At 42.3% G+C, this 11,949-nt stretch overlaps 1 protein-coding gene across 1 annotated transcript in view; it reads right to left on the bottom strand.

The window, feature by feature from the left end:
* Positions 1 to 704: 704 nt before the first annotated feature.
* Positions 705 to 11,949, bottom strand: part of LOC138287476 (aldo-keto reductase family 1 member B1-like) — a 97,770-nt gene continuing 86,525 nt past the window's right edge. Inside the window, exons 8-10 of the mRNA XM_069227918.1 lie at positions 8,922 to 9,005; positions 6,211 to 6,293; positions 705 to 1,887 (exon numbers count right to left, since the gene is read on the bottom strand). Coding sequence (XP_069084019.1) covers positions 1,845 to 1,887; positions 6,211 to 6,293; positions 8,922 to 9,005 — 210 coding nt within the window. The 3' untranslated portion in view covers positions 705 to 1,844. The remainder of the gene's footprint in view (positions 1,888 to 6,210; positions 6,294 to 8,921; positions 9,006 to 11,949) is intronic.

The raw sequence follows: 11,949 nt of genomic DNA, 5'->3' as shown, positions 1-11,949 counted from the left end.
CACCAGAGTAAATGTAATGGATTCTGTATGGGTGATCTACTGTAAGGCATTATTTACTACGCATGGCAAAAAGGAAATCAAACCAAGTGCCTCATTTACTAAGTTTTGGCGCAGGGCAGCGCCACAATCCTTTTTGCTGTGCCGCCCTGCGTCAAAACAAAAGGGTAGGAATGCCCTGTATCTATAAGATACAGCGCATTCTTGTCCTTTTCCCCTGCGCTGCTGCACAAATTGCTGCCTAGCTCCAACGCAGGCACCCTTGCACCATGGTGCAAGAGTGACTACATTGCAGGGGTGATTGTTTGTGTGCAGGAAGGGACACCTTACTGCATATAAACAAACATTAATAGTGTTTTACTCTTTCTATGTGTGCTGTAGAATGCAGTATATATAGAAAGAGGAAAAAACGGGGCGAAATAATATTATTTCTCTCGTTGCGCCACTTTAACGCCACCCCACAGCAACACCGATGGAACTCCCCTTGCACGCAGTGCTATGCGTGAAAGAGGTTTATATTTAAATGGGCATGAAAAGCCATGCAAGGTGGCTTTGCGTGGCCTTGTAAATATGGGCTAGCACAGTGAGCCACCGGAGCGTAAAAAAAAGTTATGTTTCGGTGGTGCACTGTGCCGCTAGGGCCTCGTCAATGAGGCCCCAAATTTCTTGTACACTTCAGATCAAGACACAAGATATATGAGACAATATTTGCAAGCCTCAGCTATACTCCAGAATTAACTTTAATCAGAACTACAAAAAGTTTATACATGAAAATGCAGGCATCTTTACCGACAATAAACATGTACAGTGAAGTATTAACAGTGGAGATCTCTGCAGCATGGAGCCTGTGCCTGCTAAGATACCAAGGGTACAACGTGATATGGAAATTATGATGTTTTTTACGTACCGTGAGTATTCTGGAAAACACAGTAGCCTCACAACATGAACACAAACACTCTGACTAGCACATCCATTACCTATGAGCCCCGTCTGGAGTACAATGTTTAGTCTCAAGATATACATCCTGGTTTTGAATGAATTGTCAAGAAAGATCTCAGTGTCAATTAAGCTGCTGCCAAGATTTGTTTCCCTTTATTAGTTCACCATCTTTTGTGATAAATGATACTTTGCTTACTGGGATGAAGAGTGTAGCTCAGGATGTGTGTACCGATTCATTTTCAATGCTTGTTCCCACTGGAGGATTCAATAAGGCGGAGTTATTTTAGAATCAACAAATACTCACAATACATAAATTGGGAACAAATAACTTGTGAAGACCTAACTGCATTCACAGACCACAGTTTCCCAAGAGTCCTGGACACCAGCAGGGTTCCAAGCACAAAGCAGTGCTATGCAAAGCGTCCCGCGCACCATGTGAACCATTGCTGCAGTGCCATTTTGCGACCTTAGCACATCCTTTGGTTTCTGCATGCGTAAGCATAAAGTTAGAGTTAAATGCAGGTGACATTCAAGAGCATCACTTTTTCTTCTTGGTCACTTTTGCTACAAGGACACTATCAATTGATTATTTTCAATCATATGTGCTTTAATGGTGAGGAGCGCTTGTTCTGAACTTCTTTGCTCCTCTCATCTAATGATTGCTCCCTTCTTGAGAGATACTTTTTGAAGGGTTGACTCATTCACATGATCCATTCATCTCTTTCATCCCAAATATCAATCTCCCTTCAAAGAGTTAAGGTACAGAACTATTTGTTTACAGAGCGCTTAAAAAACGAAAGTTTGGTTCCACCAGTCAGCTTTTTGTTTGGCATATCTTTTTCCTGAAAGACACTTCATTGTTTTGCAGTGGAAAACTCATGAATCCTGGGGAGCAGTTACTTCGGACTTTAAAACTCTGCTGCAAAAGGGTAATCCTTATGATTTCTGCACCTGTCAAACAAAAACAGAAAAAATAACTATCCAATAACAATTACGAAATATCGTTTATAAGATCACTTCAGCCTATCCCATGAGCATCATTTCTAGGTTCACAGAACTTCGCAGCAGATGGCTGTTCAATGGGCTCTCGACCTTGGGATCTCCACAATGTCAATTATTTGGCCAGAAGATCAAAGAAGACACAATGGACTGCCCAGTGTTGTAGCAAAGAAGATAGACTGAGGGAGGCTTGCTGAGTCATAGGAGGATCTGTGCTGGAGGTAGTTAACTGTCAGAGGGTGCAGGGAGAAGGTGAGACATAGCCGTGCACAGGAGGTGTGGGCTCATGTTAGACATTTACAGGAAAGACAAGTAGAAGACGAGAGGCAGGTCATTGTCAGGAAAGGAATGGAAGTAAGGGCAAGAAATGCAAATTGCAGAAGGTACCTTAAAACACTAACAAGCACTGGTAATGCAAATAGGCCTGGCCTATAACTGAAAGTGTTTCTGCAGTTACTGGTGAGGATAGACTCTTAGCCTATCGTACATGGACTCTGTCACTCATCCACAAACTCATGCATCCGATCATTCACAACCTGACTTATTCTATGCATGTATGTATTTTTAACAAGACCCTGACAGACACAATATAATAATAAACCACCATTAAAGGTCAATTGCCCTTAATACATGTTTTCTCTATAAAGAAGGCAGCACTACTTGCATTGGCATACATTTTAAAAATAAACAGGTCAAACCTACGTTATCTGACATAACATATCCCAATGAACCAATCAGGCCAATGGCCTTTAACGTTGGTATATCCCCACTTCAGGCATACTGTATTGAACATAAGGTCTTTTAACTAAGCAACCATCAGGCATACAGCAATAGCATTACAAATATGTGCAAGTCTGCAGTTGTCAAAACAGTGTGCAATCCCTCCTAAGATGGCCTAACAAGGATGATTTTCAAGATGCAGATTTGCCTTCTGGCCCATTGGCTTTAACAGACACTCTTTTCACAATAAAGGCCATGTCTACTAAATACTAAAGTAGCCGGGGTGGGGTAAAGAGAACTTCCAGTGTGCTCAACCCACACCACTTTACTACAAGGGATGTGAACCAGTTGCCCAGTCCTTTGAGCTGGGGAATTAAGTTGGTACCTGCCCAAAAACAACCTAAAACCCTGAGGAATAAAGTATAAAACAGTGGTAATAGTGGAGTGTCTCACATATCCATGCGAAAAGAGTGACAACTTGACCACTTGGTGGATATGGGGAAACCACTAACACAGCAAAGTCCTGCCTTTAAGGAGACGTTGAAAGCCAGCATAGAAGGCATTTGGGAGAATTATTTCTATTCCAGGCCATGGTTCCAGGTCCGTGCAATGGAAGGCGACAGTAAAGACCATGAAGATACTATTAAAAGTAAGAGAGAAGAGGTTGAAGAGCAGTGACTGCATTCCTCAACCACCTTCACATGAAGATTGACTGGCTCAAATCCAACTTGATGTCAGTTGAGACAAAACTAGAGTCCATGTTCCCAAGAGTTATAGCAATTGATGTGGTTAAAAGGGATAATTTGGATATTTTGGGGTTTGGCATGGCTAATCCGTCAAACAGGGGCAAAAAAATAGAGGTGGGAGCGAGGGTAAACAAAGTGACTTGTGTTACTTCATGTAGGATTATTTGCTCTCCGATACAGAAAAAAAGCTGGATGGAATTTTACCAACCGTGGCATGAAGGTAGAACTCAACAAAGTGCCTTCGCATGATTTGGTCTAAATCCATCCAGTAGTTTTCAGAAGTGAGTGTCTAAAAAAAATGTTGGGTGTGCAGAAAGTGTTTTAACCAGTGCTTAAATTGAGCTGATGGGCACAAATGGAACTCATTTTTGGGGACCGCCACTTATTTTTTTGCATCAGACATTTACAGAGGGATAAAAAGACAGAGGAAAAAAAGGAGAAGGCGAAAGATGGAAAAAAACACCACAAAATGGAGAAATCTGCAATTGTGAGAAAAGGGTGTGGGTAGTATTTGGTAGTGGATAATAAAGACATGAGGTGGATTAAAGACCACTAGCCTTGGCATTGGGTGTGTCATCATTTAATTGCAGAGGCACAGGCTTTTGAAAAAAGCTTTGGCACCGGTACTCTTTGTTTTAAAAATTGTGCACTTGGTTTAACCATAGAACTATCTTCGGCAATATAATAGGGAGGGCATAATGTTCCTTTAAATAGGTGCAGCTGCCTCAAACAGGCACACTGTGCCATTTTCCTGATAATGCGCCCCCCCAGGGCAGATGTGAAACTGCCCTGCCCTGTGGTAGTGCATTAGTGAAAGGTGGACTGGCTGTTTGAAGCAACCTATCCGTCTTTCTCTGTGCAGGCAGTAACACCACTTGCTTAACAAAGGGGTACAGAAAGCCCCAAGTAGGTGGGTGCAGTGTCACTGCACCCACCAAACTGTAGGATATAACTGGAGGGTCCATGGTACCCCCATGCTCTCCTCCAGAAGGGCACCCTCTTTGTGAAGCATGGTCAGTGCGCATCTTGATGGCCTCTTTGCCTGTTTGCCTCTGTGGTTGTGTCAATAATACAGTGCATGCGCAGACAAAGTGTTTCCCTCATTTTCCTGGGTCCACGCCCGATGCACATGAGGGAACACCTCAGGATAGTGCTGACAATGGATATGTGTTGGTGCTACATGCATTACAAAGGGGCTGTGAAAGAGTTCACGGCCCCTTCTGTAATACTAAAGTGCTCTGGGGGTTCAGAAAGCAGGTGCACACACTCTAGAAAATATATTCTACCACTTTGCAGACAAAGGCAATTTTCAGTGCCAGCAGACAATGCCAACCAACGTTTTAATTAACACCAAGGAAGGCAAAGATCCCCACATGGGAAACATCCTGAACAACTAGGTCTAAACCACTACTTGCCTGAACCACTACTGCTAAACAACTAAAAAGTCTCTACAACTAAGTACTGAACAACTACTGTCTAAACAACAATTGTGCCTGAATAACAATTGCCTGAACAACTAATTTTAAGGTAAGGTTTTCTTTTTGTTTTTTTATGGTTTATTAATTGTTTAGAATATATATATATTAGTTGTTCAGGCAATTGTTATTCAGGCACAATTGTTGTTTAGACAGTAGTTGTTCAGTACTTAGTTGTAGAGACTTTTTAGTTGTTTAGCAGTAGTGGTTTAGGCTATAGTTGTTTAGGACCTAGTTGTTCTGTCACATTTTCTCCCCACATGGCTAAAATTACATATCCATCTCCCTTATAAAAATACAGAGATTGGGCAACAGAAATCTGCTGCCTCCCTCTAAAAACTATAGATGGGAAAGCGGATGGCATTCCTTTCCACGCTATCTCAAGTACAAAATGAAATGCCAGATGACTTGAGGGAATTTGACTAGCTCTTAAGCCATAGGGACACATCCATTGATTTGTTTCACTGTCAACAACCATACATTGTAGGCAAATTAGACTGTGCTTTTACTGGCATATGTATCTTGAATAATGCCACTGTTGAAGTATTTGGTGATGGTGTCTTACGTCACCAGTGATGTCTTTTGTGATGGTTGATTAGCTAATCATAAATTAGGTATATCACTGATTGTAGACCAAAACCATGACAATTCTTAAATTGAAAGCTAAAGGGCTTCTGTGTTTTTCATTCTGTGTTATAACATATTTGTGATCTAAATAGCCAGTCATAAAAGCCATTTGGAAAAGTTGCTGTCAGTGAATTTATTTAGTTCTGCATAGTCTACAGGCATGCCCTATGCCCTCTACCTCTGCCCTGTGTCTGTTGCAGCCATGCCCAGCAGGTAAAGGGTCTACCCCGTGAACATACCATGTGACTAGTGTCCCCACCTTCTGTGCATTACCTTTGGCTATGTGAAGAAATCACTGGGTTGGATCCTGGCTTTATCCTTTGCCCAGTCCCTCTCCTCGCTTGGTATTTTCGACTGCATTATAAAACAAATGCCCTCAGGCATCTACTAATATCACAAAGGCACTTAAATGTGCACAGTGAGGCTACAGGCATCCTGTAGTTGGACTCCAGCAACTAACATCCATTCAATAAAAACATGTTTAATTTATTTGTTTAGTTTGGGACTACCTTCTTGAAAAACATACTATAAAAGGTGACTCAGTGGGTAAACCATATACTGATGCAACTTACAAGTCACAGGTTTGAATTCCATACTGAATGAAGATAATTTCTGTCATTTACATTCCTTCAAGTGTGTGGCAATTTCCCTATTAATGATTTTTTTTAAAAACATGAGCTCCACTTTTTACCATGCAGGATACTTACATTTCCAAGTCACAGAATCGCCAGTTTCTGTTAAAGCTCAGAAGGGTGTCCATCTCATCTTGAGTCAGTTTAAAATCAAATATCTGGGAATGCCAGGAGAAACATAAATCGGATCAATTGAACAACACCAGAGAAATGGTCAATAAACTGTAAATTGGCAATCACAGAAGGAGCGAGGCAATTCTTCTAAAACACAGTATGGACCTGATTTAGATCTTGGCGGAGGGGAATACTCCAACACAAAACGTGACGGATATCCCGTCTGCCTTATTACGATCCCATGATATCCTATGGTGATCGTAATAAGGTGGACGGGATATCCATCACGTTTGTGACGGAGAATTCCCTCCACGAAGACCAAAATTAGGATCTTGATCATTGCAGTTTTAATAGGCATCCAACATAGAATTTTGGTTTCCTTTACATTTTCAATTTAGAACTGGTCATCTACCTGATGGGGCAAGCTGCACCTTGGATATCGAGCAAATTGCCCACTACACATCTTAGAAGAATGAAAATGGTGGTAATTTGCACAGACATCACAAAAAGCATGAACAAAGCTATGTCCTTCTGGTGTATGAATAAAGATTGTGTTCCGGTCACTTCACATTTGTACTTTAAATGAGAAAATGCATAGGATCTTCCATCTTCCCTTGATTATGATTTTCAGTCATAATCGAGGGATGTAATTGCTGAGCTCAACCAGGTAACAAAGTGTGCACCCCCTTGTCTGAGGACACAAACGTTTTGTCAGACAATACTTAGGCATCAATATTCTGGTCCCCTACAGTTTCTATTTGATTTCGAAAAGCCACACATTAAAAGAAAGTTTCCAACTGCCCCAAAAGAGCGTTTTCAGAAGGACCTTGACGACTACCACCCTGGATAAAGCCCACAAATGACTAAACCGACTTGGCGGAATTTTGCAACTTCTCGAGAATAAAACAAGTATTAGCTAAGACAATAGATTTGCCCATAGCAGATGGGTTCAATAGTTATTTTTTAAATGTTCGGACTGCAAACATAAGCAACAAAAATAAAAAAGGAAAAAAAGAAAATATGCTGCCACCTACACATGGCCCACAATAAAAAAATATTAATTAAAAAACATTCAGCAAATGTGTGGCAGGGCTTTCATAAAATAGAATGTATGTTAAATAAATGACAGGCCGGGTTATATGCTAACATGAGTGTGCTAACCGGGCTGACCGGTGGGGACAGTGCCATCACCCTGGCTAAATTGAATCCAGAGGCACAGTGAGCCCAGATCTGTGACTGGGGGTGAATGTTTGATTCGTTCTGCATTCCGTCCATCATTTATTGTTTTTGCATTTGTTGCCCAGACGTGGGTCCCGTGCTTGCTATGCAACCAGATTCAAGCTGGCCTGGCTGATGAAGGGTGATACCTTGAAACCGGCCCCAGGATGCTTGTTTCTGGTCAGGGGAGGACCTGGCCTGGCAGTTCGGGCTGGACTGTTCCCAGGAGAAACAGGGTCAAGACTGATTTGCATATGGCTGGGTCCAAACTGGAATGGCATGGCAAGCCAAAAAACTGATGGATTAAACCCAGATTTGTGACTGGGGGTGAATGTTTGATTGGTTTGCCATCCTGTCCATCATTTGTTGTTTTTGCATTTGTTGCCCCAAGTGGGAAGGGTATGCCCAGACGTGGGTCCAGTGCTTGCTATGCCACCCGATTCAAGCTAACCTGGCTGATGAAGGGTGATACCCTGAAACCGGTCCCAGGATGCTTGTTTCTGGTCAAGGGAGGACCTGGCCTGGCAGTTTGGGCTGGACTGTTCCCATGGGGAACAGGGTCAAGACTGATTTGCATATGGCTGGGTCCAACTGGAATGGCATGGCAAGCAAAAAAAACATTGATGGATTAAACCCAGGTCTGTGACTGGGGGTGAGTGTTTGATTGGTTCTGTATTCCGTCCAGCATTTGTTGTTTTTGCAAGATTGTAAAGTGGCAGTCAGAGCTCCACAGCTGCGGTGGTCTGACTGACTGTCACTGCAGGTCTTGGACCACCAGACTCGTAATGAGGTCATGAGTTTCGACAGCTGACTCGATGACAGCAGAAGTTATGTGTGAAAATTATTCATGGCTTGGCATGATAAAACTTAGTAAAACAACCAGCCATAAAGCAAGAAGTGTAATACATTTTGGGCTGGAAATAAGCTAATAGGCTAAGGATGATTAGGGTTTTTCTAAAATTTGCCCTAAATTGCATAATGACTGCAGTTTTTCATAATAATCAGCATCATTCTGATGCATATGATTTGTAGTTGAATTATATGTAGCAAATAATTGCACATAATAAAATACCAATTATTGTGTATGTTTACTGATTTCGAGGTACAAAGGCGGGGCACCATTTACGATCACCTGCTGATAAGAGATTCTCTGATGGGTTTGCCTGACTCCTAACATTCCCTCTCGAGAGCATGACTCTCTAGAGGCAGGAATGAGACACCTGCCAGTTCTTCTTTGTTCATAAAAGGCATTTCTCCTTTTGGGGGCTCAGAAGATCAACAGGGTGACCCCAATAGTATTGAGTTGAACATGTCAAAACGCACAGATCAGATTTAGGTTACCTGACAATGATTTCACTGTCTCCATTAAACACAAGCTCTATTAATCTGAAACGCACTGCGCATTTTACCCACGAAACCTAGCACATCGGTACAGTCCAAGTGTCACACCTCACCTGAAAGTTTTGCTGAATGCGCTCTGGAGTTATAGATTTGGGAATTACAATCAAATTTCTCTGGATTAGGAACCGTAGTAACACCTAAAAAAAACCGAAAGAATACTTTTAAATATGCAACCCTCAAAAACAGCCTGCGAAACTTTGGGGATGCATGTCTTCTAGGTCTAAGTCTATACTACTGACATACAAGGTATCCACTTGAAAAGAGGTGATGAAACCAAAACTGGTGATCTGGGGCAAACTTGCATAGAACTTTGGAACGGTCCCAAGATGATCTACATTAGAAATGTCAACTTAGGGAAAGAAAGGGTAAGTGTTGGAAAATAACTAAAAAAATACTTCTTGCTCATGTTACCAAACTCCAGATGTTGGCTAACTGTGATGTGCAATGCAGTCCCAGGGCATATGGATCATCACTGTACACACCCCATACATCCTTAACACTGCTTATGATTTCCTAAGTTGCAAGGCACTGAGGCCCATATTTATACTTTTTAAAAAGTGTACCGCCGGCTAACGCCATTCCAACGCGCCAGCCGGGCGCCTTACTTATGGAATGACGTTAGCCGGCGCTGCGGCCTGGTTAGCGTAAAAATAAATGACTCTAACCGGCAGCGGAGGCGTACGGAAGAACGGGGGTTGTGCGTCAAAGAATGGTGCAAGTCAGGTTAGAGCCACAAATATTGACTCAAACCTGATTAGCGTCATTTTTTGACGCACAACCCCAATGGAAATGACCCCTGTCTTAGCAAAGAGAGGAGTCATGCCCTCCTACCCAATGGCCATGCCCAGGGGACTGCTGTCCCCTGGGCATGGCCATTGGGCACAATGGCATGTAGGGGGGACCAAGTTAGACCCCCCTATGCCACTTTAAAAAAAAAAAATACTTACCTCTACTTACCGCAGATGGGTCCCCCCATCCATGGGTGTCCTCCAGGGGTGGGCGAGGGTGGCAGGGGGTGTCCCTGGGGGCAGGGAAGGGCACCTGTGGACTGCTTCCATGGTCCGAGACCATGGAAATAAGCCCACAGGTCCCTTAACGCCTGCCCTGACCCAGGCGTTAAAAAATGACTCTAAACTGGTTTAGAGACATTTTTTAACGCCCTCCCCCCACCCGACGCACGGGAGTATAAATAAGGTGCAAAGGTCTTAGAGTCATTTTTTGCCCTGGAACGCCTACCTTGCATCTCATTAACGCAAGGTAGGTTTCCACTGTAAAAAAATGACTCAAACTCCATAAATTTGGCGCTAGACGGGTCTAGCGCCAAAGTATAAATATGGAGTTAAGTTTGCGCCAGATTTGCATAAAACAATTATGCAAATCCGGCGCAAACAGAGTATAAATATGCCCCTGAGTGTGGATGTGCATGATCGAAAATACAAATTGGGCTCAAACATTGTTGGATACTGACCTATGCTTCTCACCAGTATTTGTTTTCTCATTTACTCTATCCACCTATGTTGAATATTGTTGTAAATTGCAATGAAAGGAAAATAAATGAAAACATAATTCTTCCTTACTAGTATAGTTAGAATCTTTCTGCAGATCTTCTGTTTGTTGTTATGGAGAAGATCCATTCCAAACTCAATACTGCCCAGTTGGTACTTACATATTTGTAAACATTATGCACACATACACCCTCTCTTTTGCTTCCTAATTGTCCCTTCATTACCTCTTCTTTTCTCCCTCTCTCCGCGCCCTCTCGGTCACAAACTCTCTGTCAAAAAACAATTGACTACTCAAATTTGCCTGCTTTTCCACTTAATGTTGTGTGGCTCTCCCATTTACTTGATACTAGCTTGCAGGCGCATTTTCAATGATTTTGCATTCAGAGACAAAAAGGTTCAGGGCAGCGCTGCTTAATGCATAGGTTTCTAAAACTTTCTACATGCAGCACTTTGTGAGTAGGCAGTGGCCACGTTATGTCAAGTGTGCCATAGCATAGGCATGCACATGCAACTCATTTACATAACATTTTAACAATCTGTTAGCTGGACTTGGCTGGGTAGCTGGGGTGTTTTGGTTTTTAAAATCTGATCAATTTGCAAGCTGTCCAGTAGTATCAAATTAATTTCTAAAGGCACTTCTTGTCCTGAAATGCCCATGCCTTTGTTCAGACAGGGAGGTTGAGGCGCTGGACCTTTGTCTTTTTTCCAGATCAACCGTCCCCACAAACTGCCCATAACAATAAAGGTTGCATCATTAGATATTTTGCATTTGGCATTTGGGTGGCCCAGAATGAGGTCTATTCCACCTCAGCAGGGACTATTTGATTAGCAAGGATTCCAGGCTTAACGTAGGTCCTTGTTTACTTAGAAGGTGTAAACCTCAAGAAGAACTGAAATGGGAGATTTAGGATGAAATCATCCTGGAGCTTAACACTGGGCGTTAACCAATTACTCTTTTGTAAGTATGTGGTATTTTTGTATAGGGTGACCCTAGCCAAAAGACAGTGGAGGGCTCTACAAGCTCGGAGATGTAAGGGTTCATCATCATCGTCAGATTCTGCGAAATCCTCAAAAATGTCACCCATAGCTTTTCCTGGCACCGTGGGTGTTGGACGAGGTGTTTCATTCCTCATTTACCCAAGGAACAGGTTCTGTTGCAGGATCACAATCTCTTAGAGAGCCATTAAATGTGCACATTGTAGATGCCATGGCTGCATCTGTGATATTTCTTGTTCCTTTCAAGATTAGCAGTTCTCTTCCTTTGGCAAAAGAAACTAGAGAACTGAAGAACTGAAGTAGCAACTCTTAGGATTTGGAGATTCTGGACAGCAAAAAGGGAAGGCAGGGTGGTTTTTAAGTTCACTATGGTATTACTTTAAACACCACAGGCATAAATAATAATTTGTTATCAAAGAAGACTTGAGCGGTATGTCCAGACAAAATAAATGGATTAGGGATCATCCATATTCTAAATTTGGAGATGAGCCATACTGCCTGAAGTAAAATGAGGACAGATTGCCATAACATCTCCCAATGAAGAGCCAAAATGATTATCTGTCAAAAGAATCTGGTACAG

Source organism: Pleurodeles waltl, chromosome 4_1 (assembly GCF_031143425.1).
Source record: "Pleurodeles waltl isolate 20211129_DDA chromosome 4_1, aPleWal1.hap1.20221129, whole genome shotgun sequence".
In the NCBI taxonomy this organism is placed as follows: Eukaryota; Metazoa; Chordata; class Amphibia; order Caudata; family Salamandridae; genus Pleurodeles; species Pleurodeles waltl.
The sequence above is the reverse complement of the archived record's forward strand: the minus strand, read 5'-3'. Positions and strand labels throughout refer to the sequence as shown.